This window comes from Thermobia domestica, chromosome 8, assembly GCF_964235325.1.
Source record: "Thermobia domestica chromosome 8, izTheDome1.hap1.1, whole genome shotgun sequence".
Taxonomy (NCBI): Eukaryota; Metazoa; Arthropoda; class Insecta; order Zygentoma; family Lepismatidae; genus Thermobia; species Thermobia domestica.
In genome coordinates, this window is record NC_137461.1 from 266,414,467 (window position 1) to 266,433,406 (window position 18,940).

Genomic DNA, 18,940 nt, shown 5'->3' on the forward strand with positions numbered 1-18,940 from the left:
GTGAACGCTCTACCACTGAGCCACCGCGGGCCCATTTAAAAAAAAGAGATACAAATTCAAACGGTAAAAATATTTGTTCTTCTATATCTTAAAACTGCTTCATGAGGGATGTTATCCACATTTAATAAGCAAAGAAGAGCATTCCATAGAATAGCATTATTATTATACATGATTGCAAAACCAATTTTCTATCAAACTCAGAAACCTTAAAAATTATTCAAAGTTAAATGTATTATCTACTATGTAAGGAAAAAAGAGAAGTGTTATGCCACTAGAAAATCTTCGAAGTTCCCTCTATCAGTTTCCTATAAACGGTACTGTAACATTCTTCAAATGATGATAATAATAGTATTTGTGGAAAGTAAAGGTGATATTTCTGCTGGAGGTAAAGAATATTTTTCCTAGACATTTATAAACTTGTTTCTTTCTTTTTGCCGTACGAAAACAATAATGCGATTTTTTCTCCTATCTAATACAGTGGATGATAGCTACCTAGGATTGAGTGAAGCAGCCGAAGGAACGGTACGTGAGAAAGTGAACGAAGAACTCCTAGGAATCGAAAGCTTACTCGATGGATGGGATCCCTTCCCTTCAACGCCACTGAAGAATGGACGAAAACCAAGGAAGAATCGTTTGAGAGCACCAGATGGTGAAGATTTGAGTGACGATCTTGACAGTGCAGGATATTTTGATCCATGTGGTTTAAGACCAGAGAGACCGGAAGTACTAGGGGAGGAACCTGAGAGTGAGGAACTGGTAAGACCCTCGGAGGAACCAGATGAGAGTCGCCCAGAAGAGTCATCGGAGGAATCGGAAGACTTGCCTGCTGAAAAGTACGGAAAGAAAAGCAAAGAATACCCTGGACCGGGAGGTCTTTATGGTGCAGCAAATTCCAAAGCATTACTGTATGGAGGTGGCATTAACAGAAAACCAAAATTCAACTCTCAATCTAGAGCCCATGCTGCAGCGCTTGGTAAAAATCCACTAGAAAATAACCCTGGAGCGATTTCTATATCAAATGCCATAGTAGCAAAAGAAGGAGATAAAGCAGGACTTTATGGACCAGCAAGGCCTTTTAATGGTTTCCAAGGACAATCGTCAGCATTAGGAGCTGCGAATGCTTATGGTCCATATGCTAATGGATATCCGGGATATGCTTCTGCCTTAGGAGCTGCACAAGCGTACGGCCCATACAATGGATTCGTACCTGGATACCAATCACCAGCAACAGCTCTAGGGCTTGCAAAAGCAAATGGACCTTATGGTCGCGGAAAACCACAAAGGCCTAACAAGAGAGGAAGAGATGGTAGAGGATCGGCATATGCAAATGCACTGGCGGAAGAACAAGAATACGAAAGGGGTTCGTTAGATTCTTTATTAGGACCTGATGATCAACCATATAGAACCAAAGGTGGAAATGCAAGAGCGAAAGCGGCTGCACTAGCGAACGCCCAGAACGAATTGTACGGACGAGGTGCAACAAAGAAACCTTATGGAAGAGGCTCTAATCCAAGATCAAAGTCTAGAGCAGAAGCACTGGCAGAAGCTTCAGAATCAGAAGATCCACTATACAGTGGTTTAGGATCAGATCCTTTGTCATTAACTAATGCCTTAGACGAAGATCAACAACCCTATGAAAGAGATTCGAGGTCGATATCTCAGGCAGCAGCGTTGGCTAATTCTTTGGGCGAAGATCTTCCTAATGAGCGGAGTCGTCGATTAAAAACGCGAGGAGTAGGGGGATTGCTACCGAATGGTTTAGATACTGAAGACCTCTATGAAAAAAGTCCTCGTTCTAAACAGAGAGCACAAGCAATTGCAAATGCACTAGCAGTAGAAGGAAATCCGTATGGACGATTTACCTCATTACCATCTCCAACCTTAGCGTCATTGACCACACAGAAAATGTTCCCTGATGATACCTATGAATCTCTAGCACCTTATGGAGCAGGTTCCACTGCAGCTGCATTAGCGAAGGCAGCAGGCGAGGACTACGAAAATCCTCGAGCAAGGTCAAAAGCTTTAGCAGCAGCTCTCGCAGCAGCTAATGAACAGGGCTATCGTTCTAGACCAAGAGGTTCGTCAAATTTGCTTGAATCTGAAGAAAATCTTTTTGAAGAAAATCGACGTCCAAGAGCAAAAGCATCTTCTTTAGCACTTGCGAATGGGGAAGACTTACCACATGGAAGGAACCCTCGTGGCAGAGGCAGAGCAATTGCAGGAGCACTTGCAAACGCAGAAGAATCTCCTTATGAAGTAAATCCTAGAGGTCGAGGTCGGAATATAGCTGCTTCATTAGCAAATGCCGAAGATTCAGATTATGAGGGAAACGCTAAAGGAAGAGGAAGAGCAACAGCTGGGGCATTGGCAAACGCTGAAGATTCACCATTTTTATCATCCCCAAGAGGAAGAAATAAGGCATTAGCAGGAGCACTAGCAAATGCTGAGGAATATCCGTACGAAAGAAACCCACGGGGTAAGGGAAAAGCTACCGCAGCAGCATTAGCAAATGCTGAAGAATATCCCTATGATAGAAACCCGCGTGGCAGAGGCAGAGCTACCGCGGGAGCTTTGGCAAATGCTGAAGAGTCACCATATGGAAGAAGACCACGAGGTAAAGGAAGAGCCAAGGCAGCTGCACTAGCTAATGCGGAGGATGACGAAAGTCCTTATGATGAAAATCCCCGTAGAGGGAGAGCTTCAGCTGCGGCACTAGCAAATGCAGAAGACGATCTGTATGAAGGAAGACCACGCCCAAAAGGGAAAGCTTTAGCTTACGGCCTAGCAAATGCTGAAGATCAATTATACGGAAGAAATCCGAGTTCTAGGAACAAAGCAGCAGCAGCTGCACTTGCCAAAGCTAATGGCGAAGACACATCAGAAGAAAATCCTCGCTACAGGGGAAGAGCAACAGCGGCTTCTTTAGCTAGTGCCGATGAATCACCGTATGATAGGAATCCACGTTCGTCGAGAAATAAAGCTTTAGCAGCAGCACTTGCCAATGCAGATGAATATGATGGAAATCCAAGAGGAAGGGGAAGAGCTTCTGCACTGGCAAATGCTGAAGAATCGCCATACGAACGAAACCCAAGAGGAAGAGGAAGAGCTACTGCACTAGCAAATGCTGAAGAATATCCGTATGATAGAAATCCAAGAGGAAGAGGGAGAGCCTCTGCAGGAGCACTTGCAAATGCCGAAGAGTCTCCATATGAAGAGAACCCTAGAGGAAGAGGAAGAGCTTCAGCTGCAGCACTAGCAAACGCTGAAGATTCGCCATACGAAAGAAATCCTCGAGCCAAAGGAAAAGCCGCAGCAGCTGCATTAGCCAATGCGGAAGATCAACTGTATGAAAGAAATCCACGTGGTAAGGGACGCGCGTCGGCTGGAGCATTAGCTAATGCTGAGGAATTGCCTTATGGTGGAAGCCCAAGAGGTCGTGGCAGGGCTAAAGCAGGAGCTCTTGCAAGTGCTGATGAGTCGCCATATGAAGAGAATCCACGAGGTAGGGGCAGAGCATCTGCAGCAGCATTAGCGAATGCTGAGGAATCACCTTATGGTGAAAACCCAAGAGGACGTGGTAGAGCAAGTGCAGGAGCTCTTGCAGCTGCTGATGAATCCCCATATGAAGAGAGTCCGCGAGGCAGAGGAAGAGCATCGGCAGCGGCATTGGCAAATGCTGAAGAATCACCTTACGGAAGGATACCACGAGGGAAAGGTAGAGCGTCTGCAGGAGCACTAGCAAATGCTGAAGAATCACCATTTGGAAGAAATCCACGAGGCAGAGGAAGAGCCAAAGCAGCAGCATTAGCAAATGCTGAAGATGAAGAAAATCTTTACGAGGAAACTCCTCGCAGTAGAGGTAGAGCAACAGCTGCAGCACTAGCTAACGCTGAAGAAGAAGGGTACGAGAAGAGACCACGTTCTGGCAGAGGAAGGGCTTCGGCAGCTGCCCTTGCCAATGCTGAAGATCAACTGTATACGAAAAGTCCACGGGGCAAGAATAGAGGATTAGGTGAGGAAGAACTAGATGGCCAAGCAACTGCACTTTCAAGCGCATTAGCAAACGAAGAACCCAGTGGGAGAGGTTCGAAAGCCAGAGCGGCAGCACTGGCAAAAGCAGCAGGAAGAGGAAACCAAAATGCTAAATCAAAGGCTTTAGCTGCAGCTTTGGGAGGAGAGGAAGATTTGTATGGAGCAGGAAATCCAAATGCTAAATCAAAGGCTTTAGCTGCAGCACTGGGAGGAGATGAAGAGTTGTATGGAACAGGAAATCAAAATGCTAAATCAAAGGCTTTAGCTGCAGCATTGGGAGGAGAAGACGAGTTGTATGGGAGAGGAGCAGCCGAAGCCGGGGCATTGGCACAATTAAACGCTGCAGATGAACTATATGGAACTAGTACACGGCCTAGACCAACATCCTCCGCGTTGTCTAAGGCACTAGCATTAGAACAACCTTTTTCTACACGTCCTAGTTATAGAGAAGGAGGTGCTGCAGCTAGTCTTGCAAATGCTGCTGGATCAGAAGACCAATATGGAAGACCAGGATCTGCTGCTGCTTTAGCAGGAGCATACGCTAACGCATTAGAAGGAGGAGGATCTAATGGAGATGCACAGGCAATATCTAATGCTTTGGCATACCAAGGAGGTACAGGGCGTCCCTATGGTGCGACCGTTCCAGACCTGGAAGATAATTCTCTAGAAGTTGGTAACTTGCTGAAAAACCCAGAAAGTACAAAGCGTCTTAAAAACCAACGTAAGTAGAATATTTCTTAAACTAATTAAAAAAATATAAGAACTAAGTTATATACATATTGTAAATTAATTGCTATTTATGTAGTTAGATTTCAGTTGCGAACACAGTGTTGTAATAACAGTATCTCAAAATCTGCGTTATCTTCTACATAATTTTTAGGTTCTTCCTAGCACGCGCCATTTTGAGTTTCAACTCATTGATTTAGGATAATATTTGGTAATATTATCCTAAAATTAGTCTTTTGTAATAGTATGATTTGCTTATTCCGTAGAAAATACTAAAACTCGTTTTAGGGGCCGTTCAAAAATTTTGTCGCCCTTGATCCAGAAACATAATTGTTATCTAAGATCTCAATCTTTTGATCCATTTTTGGAACATTTTCGTAAAATTGTTGTTTGCATAATAGGTCTATAGTACGGCACTTTACTTACAATACAATATAACATATAATACTTAGTCTTAGAAGCCAGTCGGGGGCAGACTAAATAAACAAGGTCTTTCTGCTTCCTTGTCCCCCTCTTTCGTCATTCCTGCCCTACTTAAATTCTGGGATCTACAAGATGTTCCACACACAACAGGAACAACCCTTCTTTAACAATTTTTACACAAAATAATATATTGCAGTGGAATTATAAGTGGGGTTACCTACCTCATTATGTGATGGGTTCATGTCATGGAAGAGGTGATCATTTGCATGCCGACAATATTAAACACGGTGCATTATATTTTGAATTGTCTTCGTCGGTACACGCAATATCACTGTTTAATTCTTTTGTTGATATTTGCTTTCAAGGCGTCTACGAATTGTGAGTTGGTTATGTAAACTCTGATCATAAAGAAAATTCAACCTGAAAAAAGCGAATTTTTCTACAATGCAAATCGTTTTAACAAAGCGTTGGATATCCAGGTAGAGCCTGACATACTAAAAATAATACAAAATTTACCATTTTTCTTTTGCTTGTTTATTCATAAGTGAAAGAAGATAATGAAATACAATTTACCACAATCATAGATAATGTTGTTCTATAACAGAAAATATGAACCTGAAGAATTTTCAGTGTTGCCATCCATAGAAATTACAGTGTTGCCAGAATAAGAATTCCATAAATATACGTTAAATCAGCGACTAGAGGAACGAACTCAATTGTATTTGATTACGTATCATGTTGTTTTAGTATCCTGTGAACTACTTTTTAAATAAGAGTTGTATTTAGTTTGTTATGCACAAAATAGTTTCAACGTACAGTTATTAAAATTAAATAAAAATGATATTTTAAAAAAATAGTTTAGAGGATACCAAAAGAACATGAAACGTAAGCAAATGCAGTTGAGTTCGTTCCTCTAATCGCTGCCTTAACGTACATTTGGGGTTAATTCTTGTTCTAGCAACACTGTAATTTCTGTGGATGACAACACTGATAATTCTTCAGGTTCATATTTTCTGTTGTAAAATAACATTATCTATGATTGTAGTAAGTTGCATTTCATTATCTCCTTTCACTTATGAAAAACAAGCGAAAGAAAATGGTAAATTTTGTATTATTACTCGTATTAGTATATCAGACACTTAAGATCCTTGTTCATTTCAAAGTTGTTTCTTTGTGAAGAATGAATGAAAGGAAAAACAACTTTCCTTGTAAATAAATGAGACCATAAACAAAGCATATCACAAACAGTATTGAATAGCTTATTTTCAAAAGAGACCATTTACACAAGCATTTTTCTCGAAACTGGCCTTGAACAATCTCTCTATCTTTCAGATGAAATGTTCCATAATGAATATCATAAATAAGGAGCTTATTTTCAAAAGAGAACATTTCCATATGCATTTTTCTCGAAACTGGCCTTGAACTGTCTCTCTATCTTTCAGATAAAATGTTCCATAATGAATATCATAAATAAGGAGCTTATTTTCAAAAGAGAACATTTCCATATGCATTTTTCTCGAAACTGGCCTTGAACAGTCTCTTTATCTTTCAGATAAAATGTTCCATAATGAATAGCATAAATAAGGAGCTTATTTTCAAAAGAGAACATTTCCATATGCATTTTTCTCGAAACTGGCCTTGAACAGTCTCTCTATCTTTCAGATAAAATGTTCCATAATGAATATCATAAATAAGGAGCTTATTTTCAAAAGAGAACATTTCCATATGCATTTTTCTCGAAACTGGCCTTGAACTGTCTCTCTATCTTTCAGATAAAATGTTCCATAATGAATATCATAAATAAGGAGCTTATTTTCAAAAGAGAACATTTCCATATGCATTTTTCTCGAAACTGGCCTTGAACAGTCTCTCTATCTTTCAGATGAAATGTTCCATAATGAATATCATAAATAAGGAGCTTATTTTCAAAAGAGAACATTTCCATATGCATTTTTCTCGAAACTGGCCTTGAACTGTCTCTCTATCTTTCAGATAAAATGTTCCATAATGAATATCATAAATAAGGAGCTTATTTTCAAAAGAGAACATTTCCATATGCATTTTTCTCGAAACTGGCCTTGAACAGTCTCTTTATCTTTCAGATAAAATGTTCCATAATGAATAGCATAAATAAGGAGCTTATTTTCAAAAGAGAACATTTCCATATGCATTTTTCTCGAAACTGGCCTTGAACTGTCTCTCTATCTTTCAGATGAAATGTTCCATAATGAATAGCATAAATAAGGAGCTTATTTTCAAAAGAGAACATTTCCATATGCATTTTTCTCGAAACTGGCCTTGAACAATCTCTCTATCTTTGAGATGAAATGTTCCACAATTGCTAGTTTTACAGTAGAAATGAGTACGTTCCTTTTTCGTAGACACAACCAGTGACGTAACTAAGGGGGCAAATGGGACTTGTGCCTCGGGCTCCGGCTTGAGAGGCGCAAAATTGGGCAAATATTTATTTTTACTATAAGGCAAGGAAAAGAGTTTTAACAAACTAAAAATCATAAAAGAAAATAACCTCAGAAACTGAATAAGACAACAACGACTCACCAACCTTAGGACTATATCCATAAAGCATAAGTTAGCTTCAAAGCTATTTTTTGAGGGCATTGTAAAAATCTTGTTAGCCAAAAGAGCCCGCAAAGTTAAATTTTAGTTCCAGTTTTTTGTGTTTTAACTTACATTCGATTTCAGAGATTTGCAAAATGTCCCGGTATAATATTCGAGACAACAGCTTGACCGTTTGTAATAATTAAATATTCCATTCTAAAGCAATCGTCTGTTGATTCATTCTACACATATGCACATCCCGAAATAATTCCAAAAACATTGTGATTTGCAGTTGTTACAATAAGACTGTAATGATATGTGAAGAATGCTGCTCTCAGATTATTTGGCAATCAAATACTAAGTGGTTTGATGTTTTGTCTTGTACTAAAAATTAAATTATGTAGTGCAATTTGGAAATCAACCTTCACCACTTGAAAAAAAATGGAATAGGAGAATTACTGTGTGATGCCAATATCATAGTAGTAGAGAAGAGTTTTGGTTTGGTTTGTCACAAGGGGGGGGGGCTAAGGCAAGTTCTTGACCCGCGCGACAACTAGCCTAGTTGCGTTGCTGGACAAAAGTAACTTTTAATTGTAATTTCTACCAAAAGAAAAAAAATCATGTTCGAAGAAATCCTATCGATTAGTCTGACAGAGTTTATCCCATAGATAAAAAACCGCCAATTTCGCAAATGAGTGGGGGGTAGAAATGTTTCCTTCAATAAAACCCTATCAAATTGAAATTGGTAAACTTCTATTGTATTGGGATATGCACATCGTTGTTTTTTTTTAAAAAAATAGTCACTCAAGTCTCTTCGCAAGGTTTCCAATAATATAAGTTTCTACCCATAGCTGTAGTTACAATGCGGCCACCCTAAGGATTTTTTTCAGTCCTATAGAAAGATGCTAGGAATTAAGTAAAAGTTTTGTAATCTTCTTCCGTCCTTAAGTTTTAAGATATATTTAAATGAACCTGTTTTGAAGAAGCTTTATCGATAATTTCAAGTCATACAAAATGGCCACTTTACCCAACTTAGCCGGACAAAGTGGACACGCTTCCCCACAATGTCTGTTGGTTATGGAATATCTTTCGCGGCGCCTGACTTGTTAATTTAAGGGATTAAAGTTATATAAAGTCTTTATATCCAAATAGACATCTATTAAGAGTCCACCTAATCTGAAAGACTGGCAGAAACTGTTATTATAGTAAGTTACCTGTAGTCGTAAGAAAATTAGCTAATAGACTACTGAATACAGAGAATTCAAATACAAGCTACAAAAACCCCACCTTTTAGAATAGTTAAATGCGTTTATTTGTTAACAGAAGAAAATTGCTTAATAACTTCTATATTATGTCGATCAAGTATATAGATCTAAGTTTACAATAGTGTACCTAACATTGCAAGTATATAATGGGTGAACCGCTGTTTCAATATCAAAATATAAAGCCTGGTTTATTGCATAATTTAGCAATGTTTGGCTCAATTGGAAGTGTGGAGCAAAATGGCTACAGGCACAGTGAGACGGTCACTTTACCCGTCTCTGCTTCTGACCACTTTGCCCGATTGCACGATATACTGAACATTTCTTTTTTTTTTCACTCTGAACAATAACACTTGAACACTACTAAATAATAGAAAAATGATTAAAAAGCATTATGCTTAATAATAAAAAACATGATATTATCATCAAGTTCTTTATAGTTGGGAGAAAATCATTGTTAAACTAATACTTACTGTTAGATGAACAATACATGAAATCACGTTTTTATTTATACAAGCGGAACAACAATTGTCGTCTAGAACTACAATAGCAACTAGCGCAACTGATTGGGCCTACTTGCGAGAGGTGTCAGGTATATACAGGCGACAAAAGTGCCAATGATCACTTTACCCGCCCTGGCCATTTTATACTCCGTTCCCTTAATTAACTAAGAATTGTACTTAATTTTATATACAGTTGTCAGAAAAGAAATATGTTTAATATAAACTCATAAGGAATATATTTAATTATAAAGAAATATATTTGGCAATGACTCTGAAACGAATGGAAGAATTTAAGGAGGTTCTTCTTTAATTTACAGACAATATTACGTTAGCCAGTTTCAGCAGGTGTCCTAATTCAATTTTGTACTGTAGTTATCCATAGTATTTTTGTAACTTATCCCTCAATAAAAGAAATGAAATTTAGAAAATATCTGGATATCTAGCATGCCGAACGGGTCTCAATGTTACTCGCATGCTAGATCTCCAGATATATTCTCTCTGGAGCTTGTATAAGATATGAGAAAACACCGTAGATACATGTAAAGCCTCAGACATCGCCTTATCTTACTGACAGCGACTTCAGTAAATCCTAATATTATTGAGTTAAATATGAAAGAAACAAGTAAACTGAAGCTATAATTCTAAGCTTACAGATTTGGTTTAGAAAATGAAGTCGATAACTCACATTCATGATTTGTCGTCAAGAATATTTTCTTTGCTTCACAGGAAATAATATAAAGAAGCTAGTTCTGTAGCAATACTCATTTGGTTCTTAGCATTGATATAATTTAATTTTTTCACGGTGTTGGTTTTGGGTACACATAAGTTACCGGTAGTAGTTTGTAAGATTAGATAAGTGAATATTGAGTAGGACTACCATCGATGAATGTAATGTAAAAACATGTCCAGCAGAGATTCAATTTGGCACATCGAAAAGGATTTTACCTTCTGAAATAACGTTAAGAAAATGGTGTAATATCATCAGAACAAGTACTTTGGATCAACGTGTTTAAAACTTACTCTCTAATAATGATTTTAAACTTATGATGATTTTAAACACGAGCGGCATTTTGGGAAATACATGCTTCCTAGTAGGCCCGTAGCCAGCCCAAAAATATAGGGGGGCCAGTAGAGGTTAGGGTGGCAATCAAACCATATTATAGTTCATTTACAAGCTTACCGTGAAACTTTTAGGAGGTCAGTAAAAATTTCAAGGGCCGGTCCTCTGTGCCCCCTGGTGATACTGGCCTGCTTCCTAGTTAGGGATGCGCATGAGACAAAATTTGTGGCTGTCTCGTCCCGAAAATGTGCTTTAAAAGTGATGTCTCGACTCGAAAAATGTATATTTATTGGAAGAGCCGTGTCTCGACTCGAATTTTGCTACGAAAATCCTGTCTCGACTCGTCTCGTGCGCATCCCTATTCCTAGTAAATTGTATACTAATATACTATAAAGAAACTTAAAATCTTATGTCAGTGAACAATATCTCCCCTCCTCCCCGAGGGTAAATCTGAAATAACACTACTGGATCAAAACTTTACTACTCCACTTTTAACAATTTATTACTTCTCTACAGATGTTGAATAAGGGTGCGGAGTTTAGTTCATGTTATTCTGTATATCGTTTGCATATGTATTTGGCAGAGCCGTAGCTCGGGGAGACGAGCGGGGTGGTTGCCCCGGGCGCTGATAGCAAGAGGGCGCCGAGCGAGCAAGAAGAAAGAAAAAAGTGTTGGAAAAGAGTAAACGACGCGGCGTCGCTGAAAGTATTAGCACCCTATCAAATCAATATTGTTTCGCTTTCCAAAGAAATAGGTTTGTTGAAAATTTTCTTGCTCGCTGCGCTCGCAACCCAAACGTTTTAATTAGTCACAACAAGGTTTTACTTATTATATTAAAAAGTTCTTATATATGATTTTCAATAATGATTTATAGTGTACGTTTGAGCGTTTTCAAAATCAGAAATGGTCGAAGTATGAAATACGTTTTCAGTGTTTTGATGGTGATGAGTTTGCTTAGATAATCAAGCTTTTCTACCCAATCTGTTTAACCACGTCCGTGAGAATAAAGGCTTTGAGAAATTCGCACAGAAGGCACCTTCTGATTTTCCTTACATTTCACAAAATATTTTTACTGTAAAAGAACCGAAATGAGTATGCTCTTCGTGTGGTCACATACAGAATAAAATTACAGAAATTTACAATTATTACTGGAAATTAATGCTGTCACCCATTTTGAACATTTCAAAAGCTTATAATTTCTAATGTACTAAAATTCCATGTCCTATCGATAGTATGAAACAATGTAAATAGTTGTAAATTTCCATAACTGTTCTCCAAGTGTATTTGTGTACAAGCAAAGGTAGTTTTGTCAAGTTTAACAAAAATTCCAAAATAAACCTTTAGAAAACAGCTCTTATTTGTAAAAGAATACATAATGATCGCTTTTGGCTATTCAAATAGTCTATCCAAGCAGCTTGATAAAAAATCAGCATAACATAACGACAAAAACTGCTTCTCTTGTATGTGAAAAAAGGAAAAGCTTGGTAAAGTAAGTGTATGGGGGCACCGAATTCTACTTCTCCCCGGCCGCTTAAATCTCTAGCTACGGCTCTGGTGTTTGGTTGCAATTATTTGTTATGCTAGAGGAATTATTCTAAAATGTTCTTGTAATTTCTCAGTGTCCACAGGAGACATTTCGAATTAGAAATAATCTAATAAAAACTCAAAGGAGCTGAAATAATTTTACACAACAAGCAAAGAATGTAACAATTACATTTTCCTCTTTTTTCTCTAGAAATTGAAGGAAAGCTTTTTCTTCAGCTTTTTCTGCAGTCATATATATAAACCAACAATAATGATCTTAATTTCTTTTTTTAGTGCTATAAGAAGCATATTACCAGTACTGGGGATCTTCACATGAAGAAGTACAAAGAAGAGACAAATTGACCTTAAAAATTTGGTACAAATCTAATTTGTGAAGATTGTGAGAGATGATGGTGTACAAGAATTTGTGATAGAACAAATGTTAAATAAATAAAAAAAAAAGAAATCCAGTTTTTAAATATAAAGTTTCACCATTATATTGATAATCTTTTGTATTATACAATTAATTATAGAAAAAACTATTGTAATTATTGTAATTGGTCTTTTTTTGAAAAAGTAATAATTTATTTTCTAAATAATAAGTGGTGGTGTTAATTAATTTGGTGAATAAAGTAATTTGCTATATATTTTATACGAGAATTTACTTTTTTCTTATTGTGGTGTTCCTGCCTTATGAACTTTTCTCACGTATTGTATACACATAGCAGAACTTTTTATATGGGTGTGCAAAAAGTTACTTAAATTCTACACACGATTTCGCTATAACATTCTCACAAGTTCATTATATTTTGAATATATCAAATATCAGATAATATGATATTTCAGTGAACGGAAAAATACGCTAACTAAATCTCAGAATGCATAACAATTAGTGAAAATAAATGAAGTAAGGTGTCGCTCATGGGAGAGTGATGAAGCTAATTTAAAACTTCAGTCTGATAATTTAGAAAATAAATTAAAATCAATTTCAGTATTTTTGCTTTCTATGTATATCTCGTTTTGGTTAATTAATATCGGACTTCCGAAGAGAATCATCAAAAGAATTTAATGACCGTGTCTATAGGGATGACTCTCAGTCACTACCCCTCTTCAGTTTTATTAGAAATAGGAAAAGTGAGAAGGAAGAAGAAGGAGGTAGGAGGAAAGAAGGAAAAGAGAAAGAGGAAAAGAAGAAAGAAAGAAGGAACTAGAGATAAAGAATTACTGGACAATGATGCGAATACAGTAAAGAAACTTGAATAGTTTTGAAAAGGTGATTCATACCCGAATTTTATTATTTGAGAATCAATTCTGAATTGATCTTGAAGAGACACATGTTCCCTCATACTACCCTGACCTCGATCCAGGAAAATGCACAAGTGGGAGTTACCCTGACCAAGTCCAGGTGATGAGATGTATTAATTTTATAGTTTATCTGTTATTTCCAAACGTTAAGTAATCTTTATGCAGTACCTAAATTTCCATAGCGGAGATCTAGCACACAGTTCAATAAGCCAAGAAAAAAGATCAAGGTGATTTACATATTTTCCACAAATCAGAGTTTCTGAAACTCTTGTAGAAACTATCGTCATCTCGGCTCATTTTCTTGTTTTATCTTTCCTTTCAGAGCCGATCTTGATTTAGATAAAGTTACTTATTTTTCATGACCTTGGCATGAACTAATATACACATAGAATAATATACACACATATAGTAAGTACTATTATCGTAAATTCACATTAAAAGCTACCACTTAAAACTAAAGTTATTACTCGTTCACACACACACACACACACACATAAACATTCATACAGGACAATGTATTGTCTTAAGTAAATCAGCTTTAAAGGAAGCTATCAAGTAGCTAAATTTTGTCAACATTTATTACTTCTATTAAAATAAACACAAAGTGTTAAGAACATGCCAATAAGTATACATATAAAGATATCATTACACATGGGATCTTAGATTACATCAACATAGATTTGATATTAACAGGAGGATGAAAGAAAGAGAAACACAAAAGAATTAATAAAAATAAAGCGTAAATTTGAAAATCTAGTTACATTCTATTATATCTCATATGAAAAAAACTTAAGATGATGTTTAAACGAGACCTTTCTTGTACTTTCAGATGGCAGTTTGTGTTACACGTTTGTATGGCACGCTTTTGGCATTCATGTACTTAATTTCACTTTATTTAGCTATGAACACATGAAATAATATTTATAGATTGTTAATAACACATATTCAGTTTGTAGACTTATTTATTTATGCATTTTTCCAATTTCGAGATTAAGAAAACCAAGTTTTGCCACTAATTTCACAGTGACTACGTCACTCATTTTGTCGTTCCATTTGTTATTTCGTCCATTTACTAGCTTTTAAATCACTATCATCTTGTATCATATTAGATGCACACATTGATAGTTATGTTAGCGTTGGTAGTTATATTAGCACAATATAGAGAATAACGAGAATTTCCTAGGTTCAAAAAGATTTTACTTTTGTATCAAGACGACAATTACTGAAGCGGAAAAACTGGTTCGAGGATTCGTATATGATGAATGAAATTGAAATATAACTGTACAGGAGGATTTCAGGTTTATGGACTTGGGGGTAAATTTAATGATAAATTAGGGTTACGACAACCTGCCTTAATTTCTTCATTCCACCATTTCATTCATTACTCATCATCACTGTCTCCTTTTGCCTAACCGGCATAAGCATGGGACGTAAAACTCAAAGATTTCACTTCATTTCATTTTCCATCTCAACGACCGTGAAAACTATGGATTTGAAACTAATATAGGTTATTTTGGATTATTTTACATGTCTCGGTACCCCCCCCCCCCGTGAGCCCCGTTCCGCAGCCGAATGAGGTGAACTTGAAAATTAATGCGAACGGAGTTTCACCATTGATCTCGGCTACCGCAAAAACTATGAATTCGACACTAATGTCGGTCATTTTCTACTACTTTTTACATGTCCCGATAAACGGCTTCCCCTTGAGACACACTGGTTTAATTTTCGAAAAAAAAAAATGCTTCGTCTTGGTTTGGGGCCTAGACTAAGGTACCCGTAACCAAAATTTGGTAACTTTCGGTCCATTCGTCTGGTTCTCAGGCCTCACACAGACAGACAAAGAAAGTCTTTATTTTATTTATATTAGATAGATTAAACTTAATGCAAATGATTTGCTACGTGCTTAGAAGTAATGCGTTGAAGTTTATGTCTTAGCCGACGACTCAATGGTAGAACGCTTATCTCTGGGGCAAGGGGTCCCTGGTTGAATGCCCGGCCAAGTCAGTTTGTGGTGAACAGTACCGTGTCTGTAGCGTTTGTCTGGGGTACTCCCGTCTCCTCCCACATTTTCTTTCACCATTTCTTCCATTATCACTCATTTGCCTTAATCATCCGTCTCCCTTAGCTTAAAGGACATAACTTTGGACCTTAAACTGAAAATATTTCATTTCATTTTCATTTTATGTCATAGCACTAAGAGGTGTATCGGAAACACTATTAAGTTTGATTGTCAGAAGTTAACAATTCAATGAGCAGAATAATTCTAGTTCAGAAATAACATCTTTATTACTATTAATAGAGTAAACACCACAACGAATTTTCAAAGTTTCTTAAAAAAAAAAAAAAAAGCTAAACATAGGACAAAAGAAAAACATTTGTAAAAATTAAAACGCCTCATCACCGAGAATTTAAAATACCGCTAATTTTGCAGTAATTATGTGATATCTTCAAATAGATAAAAGATAATCGAAAAGCGGAACAAGACCTCTCTAGACAATATTATTTGCGTGAGATACCGTTATCATGACTCATTTATCTGCTTTCGATTTCCTGACATTTAGAAAATCGGCATTTATTTTCGCGGTTTCTAAATAACTGCAAACGGAAAGCTACTAGGTGACTCGTGATAACGGTAAATCATGCAAAATAACATCGTCTAGGGAGGTCTTGATCCATATTTCGATTATCTTTTATCTATTTGAAGATATCACATAATAACTGTAAAATTAGCGGTATTTTAATTTCGCAGTGATAGGGACTCTTAAGAGATTATGGTCCGATTTCGAAGCTCATTGAGTACGCTGTATCCATATTCCTTGTTTGTCTTATTAGCCTTTATTCTCTGCTCTTTATTCTCTGTTCTTTATTCATGCTCTTAGCACATGGACAAAAGCTTCAAGTTCTAAAGAAGACCTTATTGCCTATATGCTGAAGCAAGAGAATCTAACTGATAAAGGTCTTTATGAAAATGTTAATTTATGTGACAATATTAAGCATTTTATTGTGAAATCTGGATCTTGTCAGCCAAATGGTCCATTTCCGAAAAATGAGAAGAATAGAAGATTTTCCTCTGTGTATTACAAAACAATTACAAAATCGGGGCAGTCATTGCAGGTAAAATGGCTGAATTATTCAAAGAAACTGGATTATGCGTATTGTTTGCCATGTTGGTTATTCCCTGGTGAAAGTAAAAGTGGATGGGCAACAGAGATCAGAGACTAGCAAGGATTATCAAAAAAAAAAAAAAAAAAAAAAAGCTAAAGCCGCACAGAAAATTTTGATAAGTGGAAAATGGATGAAACCACTTATGATTCACTAAGAGCGAAAAGAAATTTAAAGCAAAGTTTTGGGCCCAGGTTTTGGAGAGACTTCGATATTACACTCACATTAGCAAAAACACATTAGCATTTAGAGACAGTAAAGAACATGATGGAAGCTACGATGGAAAATTTTCGTCTCTAGTACAGTAGTTAGCTAAATATGACCCTACATTAGCACGGGTAATCAGTCTACCCAAAGGACAGATTAAGTATGCCTTTGGGTATTCAAAGGTATTTGTATTTGGGTATTCAGCCATGGTATTGACAATCAAATCTCCATTGAAACTTAGTAACTAATTTGTTGAAGGAAATTAAAAGAATGCCATTTTTCTCATTAATCATTGATACGGGCCAAGATTTATCAAAGAAAGATCAAATGAGTTTCATTATTCGCTATGTAAATTTTACAGAAGTAAACGGTAGCTTAGAAAACGAAATTTCTAGACGAGTCGGGGTTGAAGATTTTTTTTTAAAAGGATTTTTGCATATAAGAAATCCAACTGCATTCGGACTTGCAACTTTAATGTTAAGTTATTTGGAGAATTTGGGGTTGTCTGTAAAAAATGAAGAGGGCAAGGATATGATGACGCTGCTGTGATGAGTAGTGCTTACTCAGGTGTTCAGAAGAGACTTCAAGAAATTGAGGAACGAGCTATATATATTCACTGTGCGGTGCATAACCTAAATTGGCTGAGTATCTGTAGAATTAAGGGACAATCATCCGTAACAGAAGATAAACCTTGGTCCACAGTCTAAAAGAATAAACCAGGCGAAAACTTCAATACTTTTATAATAAAGGAGAAATAATCGCAAATAGAACAGAAACCAGTATTTTTACTGTATTTTGTTTTCGCATTAGTTTACGCTCCTTGTCTTTTGTGAATACATAAGAGTTAGAAAATAAATTTAAAAAAAGTAAACGAAATCAAGAAACATAGATAAATAAAACCTTTATTTCAATGTCAAATATTAATATTTCGGGGTTCTATAATAATTACTACAACTTCAACCACAGTGTTAGGATTTTATTTCATCCCAAAGCATAATATTATATACATAATTACATTTTTTTTTGCAAAATTTTTATTTATGTTACAGATAACAGTATTTACTTTCGATTGCAACTAAAATTTCCTTCAGTGCGGTTGGGCAGCAAACACCAGCATACCTGAAAGTTAAAGAAAGGGTAAAAAGGAGAAATTTAGTTCTTTGATTAACAATTTTAATGTATTCCGTTAAAGCAAGTAATGTTTGCATAAGCTACGTGTATTCATAAGTTGACAAAACCAGTGGTATCCGAACTGATGTTTGGCGGGAACTAATCACTGTTGCGTGTTGACAAAAGGGGATTACCTCACCTCATTAACCCATTGAGGATTTTTGGTACGAATCTGTACCATGGAGTAATGTTGTGTTTAAACGCTTATTAAACTCATATAACACGTATTGAAACCGGCTTTTTTTTTATTGGTCAAGTCAAGCATGACCCAAAGAACACCCCAGATACATTTTGGAACCGGATGGTCAATTCAGTGGCAGCAAGTGGGGGCAGAGGGGTGTCACTTTTTTGCACAGGCATTGTATATATAACTACGTATTTTTCAAGAGATTTTCAGATTACTAAGTGAAACCAGGCGCGGACCCGAGGGGCGCAAAACTTTTATTTTTTTCGAAAAATTCCCGGTTTTCCCGTTTCTGGTGTATAATACGGGGACATTTTAAAGGATGTTCTATTCTGAGAAAAAACGAGGTATGGACCATCATCCTACTATAAATAGTAAGAAAGCATTAGTTGTTTGACTGGAAGTCTAAAATTTACTTCAAAAAGTAGGAATCTTAAAAGGGTTAATAGTATAAAAGTACAAAAATACGTGTTAATAGTCTAATATTATTGTTGCGTGTGCGTTACGTAGACACTCTAATTCTTAGTTATAAATATGGTGTGAATGGTATTGAATAGGAAATAGATTGTGACTTCTGTACAACAAGGAAACCAATAAGATATACTTTACTATGATAGGTGTAGGCACATTATTATTATTATTATTATTATTATTATTATTATTATTATTATTATTATTATTATTATTATTATTATTATTATTATTATTATTATTATTAACATTTACAATCCCCTTAAGATCTGAACTCTGGAATCCTTCAAATTAAAGCTTAAAGTCCTCCAACTTTCCTGTTTATTCCCTACACACAGTTATAACCTACGTA

General features: G+C 36.3%; 2 protein-coding genes across 2 annotated transcripts in view; one reads left to right on the forward strand and one right to left on the reverse strand.

Moving 5' to 3' along the window:
- The window catches only part of LOC145693612 (uncharacterized), an 81,268-nt gene extending 68,815 nt beyond the window's left edge, over positions 1 to 12,453 (forward strand). The window contains exons 12-13 of the mRNA XM_081769761.1: positions 479 to 4,753; positions 12,384 to 12,453. Of these exons, the coding sequence (XP_081625887.1) occupies positions 479 to 4,753; positions 12,384 to 12,391 (4,283 nt within the window). The 3' untranslated portion in view covers positions 12,392 to 12,453. The remainder of the gene's footprint in view (positions 1 to 478; positions 4,754 to 12,383) is intronic.
- Positions 12,454 to 17,649: 5,196 nt separating this feature from the next.
- LOC145692013 (inter-alpha-trypsin inhibitor heavy chain H4-like) overlaps positions 17,650 to 18,940 on the reverse strand; it is a 226,891-nt gene continuing 225,600 nt past the window's right edge. Inside the window, exon 15 of the mRNA XM_081767311.1 lies at positions 17,650 to 17,882. Within this exon, the coding sequence (XP_081623437.1) occupies positions 17,807 to 17,882 (76 nt within the window). The 3' untranslated portion in view covers positions 17,650 to 17,806. The remainder of the gene's footprint in view (positions 17,883 to 18,940) is intronic.